The sequence below is a fragment of the Erinaceus europaeus genome, chromosome 9 (assembly GCF_950295315.1).
Source record: "Erinaceus europaeus chromosome 9, mEriEur2.1, whole genome shotgun sequence".
NCBI classification, from domain to species: Eukaryota; Metazoa; Chordata; class Mammalia; order Eulipotyphla; family Erinaceidae; genus Erinaceus; species Erinaceus europaeus.
In genome coordinates, this window is record NC_080170.1 from 19,936,090 (window position 1) to 19,957,595 (window position 21,506).

Here is a 21,506-nt window from a genome sequence, read left to right on the forward strand (position 1 = left end):
CAGTAGGTCACACACTTTACTATGTGCACAGAACCAGGCCCAAGCCCCTAGTCCCCACTTGCAGGGATGGAGCTGTAATGGTTGTAAACAGGGCTGCAGGTGTGTCACTTTACTTCCCCATGCCAGTTTCCTCCTACACGCTGAATTTTCTCTGTCCAATCAAAATACAAAGAAAGAAAAAAAAACTAACTGTGGCTGGGAACAGTGGATTTGTCATACAGGCACCAAGACTCTGTAGTTAACCTTGCAGCAATAAAAATGAATTATGAGTAGTAAGGTAGAGCAAGATGCATTTCTGTTACTGTTCACAGCAGAAATTCCTAGAAACTTTCTTCTCTGTTCTCTTTAATCATTTAATCATATTGATAAATTAAGGAGAGGTTCATAAAATTCTACTGCAACATGAAGTGTCAGAATATAGTATTTGGATAAACATTCCTCAACATATTGGCCTATAATAATCATATCTTTACTGTTACTCTCTACTGTGCAGTTTCTTTGCCAACACTATAGATACTGTTACCTAAATACTATTGAAAAATCCTAGAAATACTTTGAGAGATTTCATTTCAAAGACTCACCTGTGACCAACACCTCAACTTGAGCTTCACTTTGAAACGTAGAGCTTGCAAAGTTACACCTGTACTCTCCACCATCTGAAGGGAGGATGGGATGGATCCTCAGGGCCACATGCCCTGTAATGATGTTCTCCTTCAGGAACTCTGTCCTCCCTCAGTACTGTGGGTTTTGCTGCCACAATTGATCCTGGGAAGCAGCATAACAATGCACCAGAGCTGGAGGATCAGTTTGGTCCCAGGTCACCTCCATGTCCTCAGCATCTGTCTCTGTGCTGAGGTGACAGTGCAGCACAGCATCTTCCCTGACTGAGGCAATGACAGGTTCTCCTGGGCCTAACACAGAGAACTGTCCTGGATGGAAAGGAGAAAATGGTGACTGTTGCCAAGAGTGTGCTATGCAGATCTTTTCAAACTATTTGTATTACACTGACAACCAGTAAACGATGGAACATTCTAAAAGGAAACATATTCCCAGAGTACATTGAAAAATTATTCATTAAAGCTCCTTTGTGAAAAAAAAGAAGGAAAGAAATAAGAAAAGAAAAGAAAAAAAAAAAAGAACTCCTTTGAGTCCTAGGTGGTGAGTCAGCTATGGAACTCAGGCTTTGCCTGCTTGAGGCCTTGGGAAAGAGGAGCTCTACAGACTGGATCAGAGCTCAGCCCTCTCCCTTTCTAACTCCCTCTCTGCTATTCACTCTCTTTAAATAGGGAAATTCATCTTTAAAGATACATCTTATAAAAATGCATTCCAATGTTGATGGTTTAAGCATGTATTTAACTTGAAAAGCAAGGTATGAAGTGAACATTTCCTCAACGAATCAAGCTGTCCCATGTCTTGAATGTCAGTGTCTAACCATGAGGATTCTGCCTGGTTCTGTTCTGTGATTATAGCCCTCCCTTCCTCCTCCCTCCTCCCAGCCCAGGGTGACATAGTCAGTTATTAGACAAGACTTGAATAGTAATCAGCTAGTTTAGTACTTAATTCACAACCATAGAATTGTCTTTAGAATAGCATGAATCAAACTTGTTTAGTAGTATTACTGTTAGTATTGTCACCAGAGTTTGCTTTCCTTCACAGCTCCTTAAAGACTCTTTTGAATTTTGGGGGGGATTTTATTATTTACTTTGAGGTGTAAATTTTATTAGTTTCATGCACACAACATAAAGGTTAGCTATTTGTATATCCAGCAGAATGACTGAAACTCTCACTCTTGGTAACATCCATCTCAGGCATCATCCCTGTGGGGTTTTTTTTTTTCTTCTTCTTCTAAAGGAAAACATGCTTCAGTGAAAGCCTAGAGCAGTGCTGATAAACACAGAGGGCAGGAGTCTACCTGAGGCTGATGGAGAGACCGTAGAAGTTCAGCTCCAGGAATAAACAGAACCAGGGATGTGGATGATGTGGTGGGAAGATGCTATTGAAAATGGGAGGGGATGGTTGGTGGCACACCTGGTTGAGTGCACATGTTACAATTCACAAGGACCCAGGTTTGAGCCCCCAGTCCCCACTTGCTGTAGGAAAGCTTCACAAGTGGAGAAACAGTGCTGCAGGTGTCTCTCTGGGTCTCACCCTCTCTCCCCTTTCTCTCACAATTTCTGACTGTCTCTCTATCAAATAAATAAAGATAATAAATTTTTTTTTAAAAAGGAAGAAAATGGGGTCAAGACGGGAGACCGCAGTGAAGGAGTTGTAATGAAAACATGCAAGTGAGAAGCTGAAGGTCAAGTCCAGCTCCAGGGGGAGGAAGGGCAAGTCAAGACAGGGAAACAGGACACAGTTCCTAGCTCAGCAGGGATGGCACTGAGACTCTCAGGGTGACAGAGGCCCAGGGCTGCTGAGTCCAGGTGCTGAGAGCAGTGGGCAGCACACACACTGGCCTTTCCTAGTGCAGCTGTAGGAGGGGACATGGGACACTCAGCAGAATGAACAACAGAGTAAATTAGGACTTAATTGTAAGTTATTTAGTCATTATAAACAAGATTTGCTTTAATTGGCTGGTTTTCTATTTACAAATCCAAGTGAGAAAATATAAAATGTAACAAGGCTCAACAATGCAAAAGAAAAGCCTAGCCTGAATGAGAACAAGCTTCAAGCCTTCAGGAAAAGAGGCAAAGCCCTGGGACCATCCCCTGTAACAGAGGCCACCCACTCCCATCCCCAGCAGTGCCCCAGCATCAGCAGACAGTAAGGGGTCTTCCCTCTCACCTGTGCCTGGCCAGGGAAGCAGGGCTGACAGCAGGAGGGTGCTGATGCCCATGCACCAGGGCTGCATCTCAGCTCAGGGCTTCTCTCAGTGTGCAGGGTCAGGTGCTCACAGGCCTGGGGGCTGCTCACTCCCTCCACACTCTTCCTGGAGCTCTGGGACCAGGAGTCCTGAGGAGAAAGCTGCCTGTTCAGGACCAGAGTCAGGACCCCCTCAGTGGGTGAGCAGTGAACAAACACGATGCATCCAACTTCAGTCATCACATTAGCTAATGGGATGGAATTAAACACAGAACAGTTTGGGTGGATTTCCCTTGGATTAGACTGCGAAAAGCATACAGCTCCTGTTAATCACCAAACCCTCAGAAAGAAAAGGAAAGGTATGTTAACTGTTGCGGACCACACAGCCTATAAATATGAATTACTCAAGAGCCAAATTAGAGGCAATAAGGTAGTATTTAGCTATTAGGCTATTAGACATTGGTGCAACCAAGTTTCCATGGTGTCCTGAGTGAGACATGGTAACAGACTGTGTGGTCTGGTGGGGAGCGCAAATGAGAAGGGGCAGCTAAGAGATCTGTGTGCAAACCTGACCTCTGTCTTTTTCACTGAGGTTATTATACAAATTTCAACATGGAACAAAACTTCATAAAACTATATGCACACATACATAGAACTACAGTGAATGTTTTTAGACTGAACAGAATGTGAATACTCTGCGGATTTTAGTCACTTGAATTTTTGGTTGTGAAATTTGTGCTGGGATGATACAAACTGTTGTCACTGAAGACTGGAAATTAGCAAACACTCTTGATGGGGTAGGTTGCATAATGGTAATGCAAAGTGAATCTCTTGTCTGAGGCTACTAAGTCCCAGGTTAAATTGTAAGTACCACCATAAACTAGAGTCGAGCAGTACTCTAGTAAACAAAGAGAGAGAGAGAGAGAGAGAGAGAGAGAGAGAGAGAGAGAGAGGGAGAGAAACACTCCTATTCTCTTGGTGCATTTCTGAAACATCACACCCAGTGTGTTCATCCGCTCCCTAATGTCTAAGCCACACTAACATGAGAGAAAATGTATACTGGCTGGGAAAACAGTAGGATAGCATAATGGTCATACAAAAAGTCTTCCATCCCTGAGGTTCTGAGGACTGAGGTTCAGTCCCAGCACCACCATGAGCCAGAGCTGAACAGTGCTCTAGTCAGTTTCACTCTCTGTCCTCATCTCTTTTTTTCTTAAAAAAAAAAAAGTACAAAATTGTGGTACCGGTAATACTTAATGAGTTAGAAAGTCATTATTCCAATTCTCACAATAACAACAAAAAAAATGTAAGTGAAAAACCTAAAAATTAAACCTCTTTTGGATTCCATTAGAACAAGAGATTGGCAACACACAGGACCATACTTTATGAAAGCAGGAGCCACCATGGAAGCAGCAGCCAGGGAGAAAATCTTGAACTGTAGTGGATGAATCTAGGGGGGACCAGGGTGATACACTGAATATCAGAAAGTTTTGACAGAATATTTTTTAAAAGAGTGGATAACACAGTGGCTAGTGCAACAGACCTCTATGCCCAAGGCACCAGAGGTACCAGGTTCAGTCCCTGCACTGTCATAAGCCAGAACTGAGCAGTGTTTGGGTGTAGAAAGATGAAGGAAAACAACAAGAAGGAGGAGAAGAAGGAGAAAAAGAAGGCAGAGGAGGAGGAGGAAGAAGAATAAGAGGAGGAGGAGGAAGGAGAAGGGGAAGAAAGGGAGGAGAATAAGAAAGAGGAGAAGAAAAAGAAATTTTTTTAACAAAAAGGACTGACACTTTCTTGACTATTACCTCAGGAACAAAGTAGATTGAGGAATGATACATACAACCAGCAGGGGCAGAGGAAAAGAAGACTGGGCCTAAAAGAAAACATTTGGCATGGGAGTTGGGCAGTGCAGTGGGTTAAGCGTAGGTGGCGCTAAGCGCATGGACTGCCAAAGGATCCCAGTTCGAGCCCCTGGTTCCTCACCTGCAGAGGAGTCACTTCACAGGTGGTGAAGCAGGTCTGCAGGTGTTTATTTTTCTCTCCCCCTCTCTGTCTTCCCCTCCTCTCTCCATTTCTCTCTGTCCTATCCAACAATGACATCAATAAAACAACAATAATAAAAAACAATTAGGGCAACAAAAAGGAAAATAAATCAATATATAAAAAAACAGTGCTTTAAGGGAAAAAAAGAAAAGAAAAAAAAAACATTGGGCAAATTATAACAAGGGGTAGAGGGCCAGCATCTAAATGACCCTGAAGAATGCAAGTGCTCCCCTACCAGGAGCAAAGTCCTCTGAGTATTGCTTTGTCCTTGCACAGAGTCAGTGGCATTACTCATTCCCTATCAGGTCCCCCAGAGGAAGGCAAATGAGTGACTCACAGGCAGCAGAGCACAGGCACAGAAGCAGGAGGGAGAGGTCCATCAGGAGGGTCTCTCTAGAGAGCAGAGGCTCAGAGCAGGGCTGTGGGCTCAACTCAGCTGCAGGGGGCAGGGGGCAGAGGCCTGGGTCCCAGCAGGGCTGGCAGCTCTGGTCTCAGCCACTGGCTCAGGGGCTGCAGAGGCAGAAGGCAGAAGCCAGAGGGCACAGAGCCCTGCTGGGCCTCAGATGCCAGCCTGAGACCTGGGGCCTGAGAGCCAGTGCAGCCTCTGTCCCTTGGAGAGCAGCAGGCTATGTGGACTGGTGCTCAGATAGTCAGTGTCTTACACTAATTTCCCATCACCAACCCTCCCTTTGCTGGGCAAAAGTCCAGGTTTGCAACAGACATTTAGAAGTTGTAGATAACCACCTGGAAGGCAGGGGAGATGGGCACAGAAGGCCCTAATCACTTTGGGCACTCACCACAGGCTCCTTTTAGGTGGTCTTATGCCTTCACATTCACATTCTCAGAAAGACAAGTTTTCAAATTAGAATATTTTGTGCCCTGTGCTCCATCCCACTCCCCTTTCAGCCCAGCTGCCTCCCCTCAGCACAGGGCAGGGGGACAGCAGAGGCTGGAGCAGTGCTCACACCAGCCTCCTCTCACACAGCTGGAAGTGGGGAGAAGCAGGGATCCAGGAGCTGGGTTTGGGGTGAGCAAGGAGGGTTGAAAGCCCTCAGATACTCCTGCCTCTCCCAGCTCCTTCTCCCAGTCCATCAACAGGCAGGGTTTGTGGGACCTGTGGTGGGGAAACCCTTTATTTGCCCTGTAAGGGGCCCTCTCCTTTGCATCAGGGCCACAGCAGAAATTCCAAGCCCAGACAGCTGTAGCCTTCTCATTCATTCATTCATTCATTCATTCATTCATTCATTTGGTTTTTAAATTGGGGAATTAATGTCTCATAAGGGACAGTAAATATATTAGTTGCTACATGTGTAAAATTCCCCCCTTCTTTTCTGCAGAAATTCCAAGCCCAGGCCTTCTGTGGATATTTCATTTTTGTTTTCTAATTTCCAGTCTTCTAGAGTCCTCAAGAGATTTTTTATTGATTTAATTATGATTGACAAGTCCTTGAATAAGAGGGGTATAATGACACATAATTCCCACCACCAGAGTTCTGCATCCCATTGCCTCCATTGGAAGCTTTCTTATTCTTTTTCCCTCTGAGATGCATCCAGGATCATTATGGGGTACAAAAAGTGGAAGGTCTGGCATTTGTAATTGCTTCTCCACTGGACATGGATGTTGGCAGGTGGATAGATACCCACAGCCTGTATCTATCTTTCCCTATTTGGGCAGGGCTCTAGAGAGGTGAGGTTCCAGGACACATTGATAAGTTCATCCACCCAAGGAAGTCACATTGGCATCATGGTAGCATCCACAACTTAGTGGCTGAAAAGTAATAAGACACAAAGCAGAATAATTTGCTTAGTAATCAGAAACCTAAAGGTAAGAATATAGCAGATGAGATTTGGGGTCTCCTATTTAGAAAAAGCTAGGAAGTTTATTTTAGGTATATTCCAAGGGGTCCATGACTACTAATTTTTGCCTGAGTCTGACTACTAACACACAGTTAGGCTAAAGGTATTATCTGGGGAGATGGTGTCAAGAGTTGAAAATAAGACTAGAAAGCTAGATCAGGGAAAAGAGTAGCTCCCAAATATGGAAAAAGGATAATTACCCTTAACTGTAATCCAACATCTATCTGATCTGGGGCCTATATTCAGCAGAAGTGCCTCTGTGACTTTAACCCCATGAGAGTATGGACCTAGGGTCATTATGGGGTGCAGAAGGTGGAAGGTCTGGCTACTATAACTGCTTCCTCCTGAACATAGATGTTGTCAGGTCAATCCATACTCCCAGCCTGTCCCTCTCTTTACCTAGAGGAGCAGGGCTCTGAGGAAGCGGAGCTCCAGGACACATTGGTGGGGTTGTCTGTCCAGGGAAGTCCAGTTGTCATCATGGTAGCATCTGTAATCTGGTGGCTGAAAGAAGAGTTAACATATGAAGCCATGCAAATTGTGGATTAATCATGAACCTAAAGGCTGGAATATTGCAGGTGAAAATGTGGGGTCTCCATTTTGGAAATAGGTAGTAGGTCTGTTTTAGGTCTTTGGTCATATCTAGGAACATTCTTGGCTGCACTCATTATAGAACCAATCTTCCTCAAGTAGCAGAGTATGTTGACCTAGTCTCTCTTCGAAGAGTGGGGCAGTCCCTACCATTGTCGCTCCACATTCAGGGCAAGGTCTGGCATGGCCCATAAGCAGGTCCAGTAAGTCCACAGTGCTATTCCTGATGGAGATGACTAATGATGGTGGACAGAGGAATCTCTTAGAGTTCTAGGCCCATCATATTTCTGCAATTATGGCCTGAAGAATGCTTTCTTCCTCTCCCTCTCTTTCTTCCTCTGGTAAGCCAATAATGCGTATATTATTTCTTCTGAAGTCATCCCATAGGTCTCTGTTGTTGTTTTCAGTCAGTATCTCTTAATCTCTTTTTGAGATCTCTTACTTCTTTTTTAGTTGTCTCTAATTTGTCCTTGATCTTGCTAATTCTGTCTTCAGCCTCACTGATTCTATTCTCTCTCCCCTCTACTGTTTTCTGGAGTTCATCTATTTTTTTACCCTGTTCTGAGACTGTTTTAGCTTGGTCAGCTAGTTGTGTTTTTAGCTCAGATATTTCAGCTTTCAGCTCTCTAATAACACTGAGATACTTTGTGCTTTCTTCCAGAGTCTCATTTATTGTTTCTGCATTTCTGATGACAATTCTTTCAAACTCTTTACTCACTCCTGTGATTATTTCCTTAGCTAGTGTTTGGATGTTGACCTCATTATTTTGTACTTCAACCTTTGGGGGGCTTTTAGATGGACTCTTGTCCTGGTTCATTTCTCCATTATTTCTTCTTGTTGGTTTAATCATTCTATATAGTATGTTATGAGGTCCCTCTCTCAGTACTTTTCAAATTACTGATCACTCTTGCCTGGATTGACTTGTGTCTAAGTAAGGTAATTAAAGTATACACAGTTGTGGAAGTTGACAGTTGTTTCAATAGTATTGTAATCCCTGAGTTGGAGCTCAGTGCCTTAAAAGCCTCTTTTGTTCTTTTTCTTCCCTGTAGGCCTGTATGGGAGCCTGAGGGCTTCTGAACTATAAGTAGGCTTCTTAGCTTAATCACTGACTCCTGACCAAGAGATAAAGCAGGGCGGGGGAGAGGTAATCCAGTGGTTATGCAAAGAGACTTTCATAGCCCCACCGTTAAGCCACCAAGGTAAAAATCTTCTCCTGAGTTTCCTCCTTAGTTCTCTGTCCCCTGGTGTCAGCCCAGGGCCTCCCTGCTGCTGCTCCAGATTCTGAGGGTAGTAGCAATGGGGACTCAGAGTTGCATTTGGTGAGTCTCAGGGGAGTCCTCTTCTCCCTTCAGCCATCCCCTTGTTAGTGAAACAGACAGGAGGTGGTGCCTCAACTGATAAACTGCCAGACTGTTACCAGCCACCCAGTCTCTTCCTAGGGTCCTCTCTGTCCACGAGCCACATGTGTTTGCACTCACCGGTGATTTGGTGGGTTCCTGAAGTTGCTCCAGTCCTATCTTGTTGCGACCCCAGGTGGTCTCCTTTGGTATTCCTAGTTGATATGGGAGAGCTGAGGAGAGAAACACCCTAGGCCCATCATATTTCTGTGGAACTCCCAGGATACCCTGACTAGGGCCCTGGATGATGAGGTGGCCTGGTAGTGAGCAAGAGAGCCATCATTAATGTATGCTCCCCTCTTGCCCTTATCCAGCCTTTGTAGTCCTAACTTCATCTGACAAGGTTATCTTTAGAGTGATTGAGGGAAGTGATATAGGAAGTGGGTAAAGAGGGTATCTATATCTAAGTAGAAACTATTTGATTAAGTACTTTATGGTGTCTCTTTTTAGGTGTTTCTACTTGCTTTTTGCACTTATTGAGTCACTGCAAACTATTGTGCACTTTTACTTGAAGGTGTATATTTTCCCCTAACTTATGGATACATTTGCACATGTGCCGTATCTCATGGGCCTTGGTCTATATCTAGGTTCTGTGGCTTTGTTAGGAAATGCAGGACCCAAAATGGAACTAAGGAGTCCTATGAGGTAGAAAAGGTTTCACCAGTATATTGGAACTGAAGTGTTGACATTCCATGCCTTGGTGTCACTGGATACAGACCAAAGTGAAATATGTCAAGGTGGTACTAATTGCATTGATTTGGTTGAGATCATCAGATGCAGCATCAAATGGTCTGGATCAAGAGGAGCATGAAGAAAAATGGGCCATGCCCCAGAGGTTCCAGGACTGGGAGAATAGGAGTTTTATAGAGAATGGGGAAGGTTCCTGCTGTCTTGGGTTTTAAGAAGACCATAGATAGTTATTGTTATAACCAAGTTATAAGTTTGGCTATTCTGAATTGTGATACTATGAGCATAAGTGTACACATATATGTTTGAATGGGTGTGTTTTAGAGTATATCCCAAGAAAAGGAATTACTGGGTCATAAGGAAGGTCCATTTCTAGCCTTGTAAGTGTTCTCCTTTCTGCTCTCTACAGGTGTTAGACCAGTTTACACTCCAACCAGCAGTGCAGGAGGGTTCCTTGGTCCACACAAAGTCTCCAGCTTTTGTTGTTGCTGTCATTTCTGAAGTATGGCATTCTCACAGGGGTGAGGTGGTATCTTATTATTGTCTTTATTTGCATTTTTCTGTCAGTGACCTGGAGCATTTTTTCATATATCTGGTGTCTTTCTGGATCGCTTCTGTAGTGAATATTCTGTTCATAGCCTCTCCCCACTTTTGAATTGGGTCACTTGCTTAAAACTCAACAATTCCAACAAATAAGAGATCATCTCACTAAGTGAGAGAAGCCAGTATATTTCAAATGAAAATTTTCCTTTAAATAAAATTAATAAGATTTTTTCAGTATTGTATATAAATTAGCAAGAGAATACAAATATCACTCAGGCACTTATGATGCTGAGGTCTAAACTTGAGACCTCCCATTCTCAATTCCAATTCTAGCCAATGTGTTGACTGCCAGGCTGTGAAAATTCACTGTTTTGTATGAGCAAATGTAAAGACTTTCAACCCTTTATACCTCAACTCCTCCACAACTAAAATAATTTAATGGATCAATTTATCTCTCAATCTTTGAAGAAAATAATCAATAGAGAAATTTATATAATCACCCACGTGATTAGTCACGTCTTTGTTGTTAATTTATTAATAATTATCATTTGGGACTAGGAGTTGATTTACCCCATAGAGTACTCACTACTATACCCTGCATGAAGTCCAGGGTTCAAGCCCCCAAGATACCACCTGAGGACACCATACAAAAGGGAAACTTTACTACTCATGGAGCAATGTTTCTGCTCCTCTCGGCCTTTCTCTTGTTTCTCTCTCTCTCTAGGGGAAAAGGGGAAAATAAAAAAAACAGTCCACCAGGAGCAGGAGCAGTATAAGTACACATGCTTATAATGCCAGGAAAAAAAAACTCATTTTGTTTGTTAATATTGCATAATGTGAAACTTGCTGGAGCATCTCCTGCCTTCACTTTCTTCTCATTTTCATCATAGAAAATCATCTATGCTGTTAGATTCTAATGTTCTGCTATGAGCCCCTGTACCCATGTCTTATAAGTGTTTTATACACCTTCTGCACCCCATAATGACCCTGGGTCCATACTCTCAGAGGGTTAAAAAATAGGAAAGCTATCAGGGGAGGGGATGGGATATGGAGTTCTGGTGGTGGGAATTGTGTGGGGTTGTACCCCTCTTATCCTATGGTTCTTTTCAGTGTTTCCTTTTCACAAATGTAATTTTTTTAAATCATTAAAATTAGAAAAAAAATAAAGACATTTAGAAGATTTTAGATGATCTATTTGCTTTTGCCATTTTTAATTTGAAATTGTTCTTCACGGTGTATTACTAGGATAAAAACAGGTGGAAGATTCTATAAAGTATATCCATACTTTAAAATTCTTTTTAAAATTAAGATTTCTCTCTATATCAAAAAAGAAGTGTTTTATAAAGCATAACTAGTTCCCCCATTATGAATGTGTTTAGTTAGTAATGTCTGCAGTAAATTCCCTATTATTATGTAATGTCTTCTAATGTCTTCATAGCTGTCACCTTGTCACTTCATCAGTTTTTGTGTAAAACTTCTTGTGACTGTGTTCTGTGGGTTCACTTTCTCCCTCATTCTAACTATTTTTATAGATATGAGAGTTCTGAAACAACATGATCAGATATGTAAGTTTTGTAAGCTATAAACCCCAAATGTTAAAATACTTGATCCATAGATCCAAATTCACTCTAGAAAGATAGTAAATATTTCCTATCATCAATTTTTCTAAAAGTAGAAACTTTGGTATAAAAATGTTTTCTTACTTAAAACAATATATATACATATATATATATATACATGCACATAACCTTCTATATATTAGATAAAGAGAAATTTAAAAAGGAGATCAAGAGAGAAAAAGAGATGCCTGTAGTCCTGCTTCAACACATGTGAAGCCTCCTCTATATGGGAACTGGAGTCTTGAAAGCAAATGGTAACATGCACTCAACTGGATTGTTACCACCTTCCCCCTAGAATGCATTTTTAATAATTTTATTTGTTATTAATAGTATATTGCAATATTGTAAGATTGAAATGTATAGTTTCACACCATACCCACCATGAAAATTCTGTATCCCCACTCTCCCACTTCCCAAACCACCACAGTAGTTTCCTCAAGTATGAGAAACAGTTTGCTTACTTCTGTTTTGTTTGGATTTTTTTTAGTAAGCTCATGTAAATCAGATCCCTAGATTCCACATATCTGGTAGTTGCCTTTTGACTCTTTCCTTATTTCACTAAGCATAGTCACCACCAATTCCATCCATTTTGTGCCAAAGGACACAATATCATCTTTTTGACTGAATAGTAATGCTCCACGGGCTTTATAACCCATAACTTCTTTAGCAGTCATCTGTTGACTGCTTCCACTCTTTGGCTATTGTAAATAATGCAGCTATGAACATAGGGGTGCATATGTCCCTTCTAATTAGTGTTTGAGTGTTTACTAGATAAATACCCAAGAGTAGTATTACTGGATCACAAAGTAATTCCATTTTTATATAAGGATCGCCCATACAATCTTTGAAAGGGACTGTACCCATTTGCATTATCACCAGAAATCCTACACTGCATTTTGAAGAAAATAGATAAATAGTCTCAGACTTTTTTATTTATTTATTTTCCCTTTTGTTGCCCTTGTTGTTTTATTGTTGTAGTTATTGATGTCGTCGTCATTGTGGGGTAGGACAGAGAGAAATGGAGAAAGGAGGGGAAGACAGAGGTGGGGAGAAAGACAGACACCTGCAGACCTGCTTCACAGCTTGTGAAGTTAGCTCCTGCAGGTGAGAAGCTGGGGACTCCAACTAAAATCCTTACCCTGGTCCTTGCACTTTGCGCCACCTGCACTTAACCCACTGTACTACCGCCCAACCCCCCTAGTCTCAGACTTTTAACTGATATCTGGGAAAAATCTGTTCAGAGAACTTTGCGTTTTGTCCTAAAGCCAACGCAATAAGGAAAGTGCATTCCGGGAGGATGAGGTGTGGATGAGGGCAGCACAGAGGGGACAGTACAAAGGGTCACTCTGAGTTTCCCCAAAGTCTGGAGGAGTCTGGGCCTGAGGCAGATCCTGGCTCCCCTGACTGCAGCCTCCTAGGTGGGGTTTCTGATGCTCTCATGGCCCTTGAGGACACCCTGTGGTGTCTCAGCTGTGCCCCACAGCAATGACAGGATCTGTCACTGAAACTTGGGGAGTTGGAGGCCCCCCATGTTTCCACTAATACATTGTCCAGGGTAGAAATATGGCCTCAGGGGTTCAGTGAACATGTTTTTGAAAGTAAAAAGAAAGCTACAATCTGTCACATTGTAGAAAGAGATCAATCCTTTCTCATACTGCAGAAAAATACCCACAATGTCAGGGCATTTTGGAACATTAAGAATGGAAGGGGGGGTAGAGAGTGCCTTGTACTCATCTTTCTCAAGGGAAAGTGCCCAGAACCCATTTTCAGGACAAACAGAGATGTCTCCTTTCCTCCTGACTGAGTCCACACACAGTCCTATTGTCCACCTGTCCTTCAATTGTACATCCACCTCCCAGTAATGGTCACCAGCAGAGAAGCTGTTCTCCCCCAGAACAGCCCTGTGAGTGTCAAACCGCTCAGGATTGTCAGGAACATCTTGTTTTTCCACAACAGATCTCACATATTTTCTGCCCCATGATACTTTGAGGAGAGGGTGTGCAGTGTCCTCATCCAGTGTTATGTCTTCTGCAGGAAGAAGAGTAGATTAATTGTAAGACTCCAAGACTTTAGATTTAGTTCGTAGTTGCCTATCCAATATGGCCTACATGGAAGGAGTAAAAACAGGAGGTTAGAAACAAATCAGAGACCAGAGATAGAAAGCTTACTGGGTAGGGTGATGCCTTGCTAGCCACTTGGCCCAGATTCCAGCCCCAGAACCACTGGGGAGGTGCTATGTCACCAGGAAAAGCAGGAGCTGAGGAGGTTTCGCTCTCTCCATCTCTCCCTGAGTGTCTAAACAAACAAAAACAAAAAAAGAGGCTAGATTCCCAGAGCAATGAAATATTTCTTCTGTGGACCCTACCTAAAGACGGAAGGAAGGAAGGAAGGAAGGAAGAAAGGAAGGAAGGAAGGAAGGAAGGAAGGAGGGAATGAAAGAAGGAAGGAAGGAGGGAAGGAAGGGAGGGAGGAAGGAAGGAAGGAAGGAAGGAAGGAAGGAAGGAAGGAAGGAAGGAAAAAATTTTGAATGCCCCTGGGTGCTTTTAAAAAATTCAGAAAGGGGAGTCGGGCTGTAGCGCAGCGGGTTAAGCGCAGGTGGCGCAAAGCACAAGGACCGGCATAAGGATCCCGGTTCGAACCCCGGATCCCCACCTGCAGGGAAGTCGCTTCACAGGCGGTGAAGCAGGTCTGCAGGTGTCTATCTTTCTCTCCTCCTCTCTGTCTTCCCTCCTCTCTCCATTTCTCTCTGTCCTATCCAACAACGACAACAACAATAATAACTACAACAATAAAAAAAACAAGGGCAACAAAAGGGAATAAATAAATAAAATAAATTTTAAAAAAAATACTAAAAAAAAAAATTCAGAAAGATCAAAATAAATATCACTCCACTTCCCTGCCCAAAAAGACTTCCATCTCTATATCTAAAGAAGGTTTTTGGAGAGATCACTAAACCATCTCATCTGAGAAAGGGACACATCCCAGCAGAGGGTCCAGAGGAAACATTGATGAGGGGAGAATGACATGTCACCACCAGCTCCTGAAAGGCATCAACAACCATCCTAATCTTGGACCACTTAGCTATCTGACTCTCTCTCTCTCTCTCTCTCTCTCTCTCTCTCTCCTATATATATGGAGATAGATAAACAGATTTCCCTCACCTCTCTCTCTCTTTGCCTCTCTGATTCCTGTGACTTTAATGAAATAAATTAATCTCACATTTTTCACTAGAAACTTATGACCCGTTTACTGCCTTGAAAGCAGAACAGAGGGTAGTCCAGCCAGGGAAGCCCCATCTACAGACAGAGACACAGAGGCTGAAGCACCCGAGGTGCTCCAGGAGAGAACAGTATCCAACGCAGCCAGAGGACAGGAGGAGGGGAAGGGGTGAGCCAGGGAAGCCCAGGGGAAGAGGGCAGGGTCACTGAGTTCCTGAGACCACTGCAGATTCTGCCCTTTCTCTGGGCAGTTGGACAGACAGGGAAGGGGGGAAACTGTGAGATGGACAATTAACAGCTATTTAATGGAGAGTTTTGACTGTAAAGAGAGAGAAATAAGGTAGTAGTCACAATTAGATCAAGCATCTCATCCTCCATGAATCTACTGTCTCCAGGAGGGAGACTTCACAGCATATGTGCAGGCTGATGTAAGGACAGAGGGGTGTGAGAATTGGTTATGAGGGAGAGAGAATGGAAAACGAATGTCATGTTTTATAGCCCTTTGTTAGTTCTGGAGCCCTGTAGTCTATGGAATTAGTATAGTGATGTCATAGGTTGTTGGAGGATGGGCCTACTTTCTTGGAAAGTCCAGGCTGTTGTTTCCATGAGGTCCAAGAGGGTTGACCCCTAGTTCTCCCTTAGAGTCCAGACAAGGGCAGGTTACCCTGACCTCCTGAACTAATGATAGCTGGCTTCTGTCAGGAAATTGTGAGGATGTGGTTGAGCTTGGCAGGGCTTGACTTGAGGAAACATCCATCCTGTCAGTCTTGAGAGAGAGAGAGAGGTCGAACAAGGAGGGACAAAACCCACCAACGTTTGCCTCGTCTTATCAGACTCCCTGCCTCCAAAGCACCCTGCATTCCTGATACTATGGCCTGCTCCCTTATTATCTACATAATTATTGTTTTGCCTGAAATATCCCCACCTATTCCATTCCTTTGATCTATCTTCTTTATACACTCAAGACCCTCCCTGCCTGCAGGGTATTATTTATCCTACCAGTTAAAACCCTTCCAACAGTTGATAAGGAAGTTCCTACCTTTCCCAGCCCATTTTGCCTTTCTCTATTTCCATTTCCGACTTGCCATTTCTGGGTCTGACTCTTAAAAGCCTTGGCTCTCTGATAAATAAAGGATTGACTGAATCTCCTCACCACCAGCAGCTCTGTTCCTGGGTCAGCTCTCTCACGTTGCTGAGTGAGTAGCAGCCCAGGATGGCTCTGGTCGCAATCTCTTGAACCCAAAGAGAATGCACCCAAGAAGAGGCACCCCCACGCTAGCCCAGCAGGCTTCTCCAGAATGGGGGCTACCTTCCTGCACATGCCTCTCCTCTCCCCTTAAAACAAAGGACATGAATTACTGTTAACTGGTAAGCATAAGCCACATTTCATACACACTATTAAAAAATGATATTTACCTGCATATTTTTTTATTTTTTTCAGCCCTACAAACAGACAAGAATATTCAAGGTTAGATTAATAACTACCAGGTCAGGGACTGGTGTGAACAATGACATTTGGATGTCAAAATGGAGAATTCAGAATTCACTTACTTTTCATGCCCAGGGCTTTTCTTTGCTCTGCAACCAACCAGAGATAGAGAGAGGTCAGTGCTCAGAGGAGACAATGGTTATGATTCCAGTTTAGTATAAGGGAGAGATAGGACTTACCAAGTTCTTTAGTGAGTGCAGCTAAAGAAAAAAATAAAGAAATCAAAGTATTAGTATTTCCCTTCAAGATAGTGAGTGCCAATTTGGGCTCTACATCAGCTGTGATTTGTCAATGAGTATTTGTGTCAGCTTCTGTCATGTGAGGCTCACAGACTGAGAGAACCACGTGGCCCAGACAATAAACTGGGGCTGCAGCAGCCTGTGCAGACATACTTCCGGGCTGTCTGGGACAGGCTGCTTCCTATTCTCACAGCAGCTCTCTGCCTGCTTTTCAACAACTGCTGTCCTGCTTCAGTTTCCACCCACAACATGCCTGAGTTCAGTCTCTGTCATTTCACCAGGGAAATGTCTGTGCAAAGTCTAGTATGTCCTGAGAGGTTTTCTGCTCTGGAGACAGAGTGAGCATGAAAGTTGGAGTAGTGTGTGGTTTTTCTCCCTCTTCTCATTCTCTCTCAGTGTGTGTGTGTGTGTGTGTGTGTGTGTGTGTGTGTGTGTGTGTGTGTGTGTGTGTGTGTGTCCCTCTTATCTCATTCTTATGAAAAGTCTGTTGAAAGTAGCTGAATCTTGCAACCACTTCATTCCTGAAAAAGAAAAGAAAGTAAAGGAAAAAGAACGAAGAAAAATGATCATTCTTTATCTATGGAAACTGAGTCCACCTTGGAGGCCACTTCATTCAGAGAGAAGAATATAAAGAAAAGAAAGTATAACAGGCAGAATGGGAACCCCCACAGAAGCTTCCTCACTTGCCACAGCACCTCCTTGTGCTGCCAGGGCTCTGACACTTGGCACAGACACCTGACTCTGACCTGAGTCCATCACAGCAAGGCATGAAAACTACCTGGGGGGCTGTCTCTCTGGACCTAAATATCATTTTAATGTGAACTTCTAATATATTTTAATACATTAAGCCTACTAGTCAATGAAATTTTGTCTCTAAAATGCAAATGGGTATGAATTATCATTTTCTTTCACTAAAAGACATGTAAAAAATTATAAAGACAGATCTACAATTACCAACTTTTAAGGAGGGAATTTTCAAGCAGTTGTCTTGGTCAATTCATTCAAGTTTAAACTAGATCATCTTTACTCAAGGAGGTGAACATGAGAGATGGAGTTGACAGTAAAGAAAGTAGGATTTGTCTTTCAGAATATACCCGGATGGTCTGAGAGACTCTAAACTCTGTTAACTGGAGTGTCATCACCTCAAGAGCAAAACCAGCCCCTCAGATCTTTCTAAGAGTTGTCTAGAACTCCCCTCAGAATGAATCAGTAAGATGCATTTGGTTCTCCACAAGACTAAGCACCAAGATTCAGGGACAGGGGGAGTCGGGCTGTAGCACAGCGGGTTAAGCACAGGTGGCGCAAAGCACAAGGACCAGCAGAAGGATCCCGGTTCAAACCCTGGCTCCCCACCTGCAGGGGAGTCGCTTCACAGGCGGTGAAGTAGGTCTGCAGGTGTCTATCTTTCTCTCCTCCTCTCTCCATTTCTCTCTGTCCTATCCAACAACAATAACAACTACAACAATAAAACAACAAGGGCAACAAAAGGGAATAAATAAATAAAATAAATATTTAAAAAAAATTTTAAAAAAAAGAGGAGAAGATTCAGGGACAGGGCCACTGTGACTTTGGTCAGGGGTGGGAAGTCTAAACAATTTGGAGTTTCTGGAACCATCTAAGGAGTATTCATGATGCAGACATAGAGAGTCAGGGCATTGTTGATATAAATACTTTCCATTGCACTCTTTATTGAAAGCATTGCTTAAATATAAAATCAACACTAATCAATACCCTGGAGATTGATGTGTAGCATCTTTCAAGGATATGAGGGGTTATGTGGTTGTGGGACACAGAAAACACACAGATTCTTCTTAAATTCTTCTTAATCAGGGTTAATCAGGAAATAGTAAAAGAGATAAAAGAAAATTTTTTTAAATATCTAGAACTGGAGATAGTAATTGCAAAGGCACAAAGGGAAACTATACTAGAAACCAACATGTTGGTCATCATTTCTCCTTTGGCTAAGTCTGCTTCTGTTTCTATCTGTGTTGGTCATCATGCCAGGTTCCCTTGCATTGCTTGATGCTGTGGTCTACTTACATAATCACTGTTGTGCCTGAGACCCGCCCTGCCTGCAGGGCATTGGTTTAATCCCCACTGGTTAGATGGAATTCAGGCTCTTTTCCTTCTCTCCATCCACTCTCCTACCCAGTTCCTTTTTCCGACCTCAGTCCAAAGCTAACCTTAGCACAGCAAGGACTGCAAAAGCTGAATAAGGGCAAGAAACTGACATACTTTAACAATAAAAGAGTCACTGGAAGGAACCCAGGTGCCCAACACCAGATGAGTGGCTGAGAAAGCTGTGGGATATATACACAATGGAATACTATGCAGCTATTAAGAACAATGTACCCACCTTATCTGACCCATGTTGGACAGAGCTAAAAGGAATTATGTTAAGTGAACTAAATCAGAAAGACAAAGATGAGTATGGGATGATCCCACTCATCAACAGAAGTTGAGAAAAAACAGAAAGGGAAACTAAAACAGGATCTGATTAAATCAAGAGTAGGGCAACAAAGTAAAAACCCTGTGGTGAAGGGGAGGGTGGACATTCAGCTTCCTGGGTGGTGGGGGGTGGGTGGGATGGGACACAGTCTTTTTGTGGTGGGAATGGTGTTTATGTACACTCCTATTAAAGTGTAGTCATAATTAGGAACCACCTGCATATCAGATTTCAAGTCAGGCAAAAAAAAAAAAAACACTAGTATAGCCACAGGCCCTTTGGAATATAACTAAAATATGCCTATTAGCTATCTACAAAATAGAGAACCCCCACCTAACTCTTCATCTTCACATTCCAGCCTTTAGGTCCATGATTGCTTAACATTTGTTTGGCTTTGTATGTTAACTCTCTTTTCAACCACCAGGTTCCAGATGAGCATCATGCCAACCAGACTTCTCTGAACAGACAACCCCACAAATGTGTCCTGGAGCTCCACCTCCCCAGAGCCCTGCCCCACTAGAGAAAGAGAGAGGCAGACTGGGAGTATGGATCAACCTGTCAACACCCATGTTCAGCAGGGAAGCAATTACAGAAGCCAGATCTTCCATCTTCTGCATTCCACAATGACCTTAGGTCCATACTATTAGGGGAGGGGAGGGGTTACGAAGATCTGGTGGTGGGAATTGTGTGAAGTTGTACCCTCCTATCCTATGGTTTAGTCAATGTTTCCTTTTTATAAATAAAACATAAAAATTAAAAAATTAGAAAATAAATATCACTTAGGTCTTTAATTTCTTTACTGAGAAGCATCCTATGGAGTGACTGCCCAGGTCTCTGACACTGGCAGAACACAGATATTCCTCAGGGAATTTCTAGAACTGTGCACATGTTCAAGGATCAAGAAGGTTACTAGCTCTTATTCAGTTTTCACCCTAGTCTCTGTAATAAAGATAAGGATAATTCTTTGAGAACTTTTAAGCAAAAAGTCCTTGCTGTATTTTCTACTAAATTCATATTTGTGAAGCATAACTGAATGTGGGTCTTGATCCTCAACTGAAAAATTTAAATTATCAGATCTTATGCAACTCACCATGTTCTTTCAAGAGTGAACCTGAAAATTTTTAAAAATGAATTGATTATTAGAGTTTCAGACTCTGATTCAGCTGCTGTTTATCTCATAAAAGATGCTCTATTGATGCTGTGAGACAGACTCAGGTTCCCAGAGACACCCTTCTGATGTGGAAGAGTTCTGAAATGACTCTACTCCTTAATATAGATTCCAATCTATAGACAACCCAAGGATGCATGGATGTTGTGGTGGGACAGTAAACCTATAAGTTAGACTTCAAATCAAAACTGGAGTGAAATATTTCTACATTCAGTGCACCCATCACAGATGAACAGTGGAGAAGACTTACAGTGAAAATTATTATACTATTTTATTATCTTTATTTATTTGATAGAGACAGACAGAAATCAAGAGGGAGGGGGTTGATAGAGAAAGAAGTAGAGAGACACTGAAACACTGCTTTATCTCTTGCTAAACTTTCCCCCTTCAGGTGCAGTTATTAGTGTTTATCATGTGTTCAATTACTGATATTAAACCCAAACATACCTAGTTTTCTTCTAATTTGAACAAAGAGAACACAAATGGTTGTTCCAGCAGCCAGGAGACACAGAGGCACAGCGAATCCCAATACCCAGGGCCAGAGCCTGGGGAACACAGCATCTGAAACACAGGAATTGTCTTCCTTGAGATTGAGCTTGACATCAATGATCTGGCTGCTGGTAACAAATCCCAAGGGTTTTCTCCTGGGAGGCATGTGGGTAGAGATATAAATTCTAAGCCTCACCCTCCCTCCCTGCAATTCACAGAAATTCAACAATCCTGGAGAGGCTGGTGTTCCTAATGAGGAGAAAAAGAAGGATGATGGTGATGATATTTTATGGTAGCGAAAATGTAAAAAATAATGCATCAGATACCAAAATATTCTCAAACAGGAATGTCAAGAATTCATATATGGACACTATCAACTCCAATTCCTTATAATAAATAAAGTACTACAAATGCTACAAAGGATTTCCTTATATCCAACTTTCCTCCCTCCCTTTTCAAAATCCTCGATCAGAGTTTGTCACTGTCCTTTCTACTCAGTTATTTTCCAAACATATGTATGTGAGCCTCACAAACTAATGACAAGCATTCCAGACTAAGACTCGGTGAGGTCCTGCCAGGCTAGCTTCACGGGCAGGAGAGAGAGATGACCATGGACTCATGGCTGAGTGGTACGCAGTTCAGTCTTTATTCATGTGGAACACAGTGCAATCTAAGCTATCTCTAATCACAATCCTGCCCTTATATATACTCGCCAAGTAGGGTGGAAACAGGATGTGACATAGAGAGGGTGGAGAGAAAAAAGACTGGTGGAAATCAGGGTTTACTAGGAGAGGGGGTGGAGCAAAAAGACATCATGAACCAGTGGGGATTAAACCAGTGCCCTGCATGCAGGGCGGTGCTTAGTTAACAGTGCATATGTAAATAGAATACAGTGTTAAGCATGGGGGATTAAACCAAT

At 42.6% G+C, this 21,506-nt stretch overlaps 1 protein-coding gene and 1 long non-coding RNA gene across 2 annotated transcripts in view; both read right to left on the reverse strand.

Annotated features, from left to right (window-relative positions):
* Positions 1–21,506, reverse strand: part of LOC103119633 (uncharacterized) — a 301,172-nt gene that overhangs the window by 107,478 nt on the left and 172,188 nt on the right. The gene's annotated exons all lie outside the window — the stretch shown is intronic.
* Positions 12,547–20,753, reverse strand: LOC132540172 (butyrophilin subfamily 2 member A2-like). The gene is made up of 5 exons (XM_060196942.1): positions 20,546–20,753; positions 16,425–16,445; positions 16,308–16,334; positions 16,173–16,199; positions 12,547–13,566 (listed from the first exon to the last, which is right to left on the reverse strand). The coding sequence occupies exons 1-5, from the start codon at positions 20,751–20,753 to the stop codon at positions 13,037–13,039; spliced, it is 813 nt and encodes a 270-aa protein (XP_060052925.1). The 3' UTR covers positions 12,547–13,036.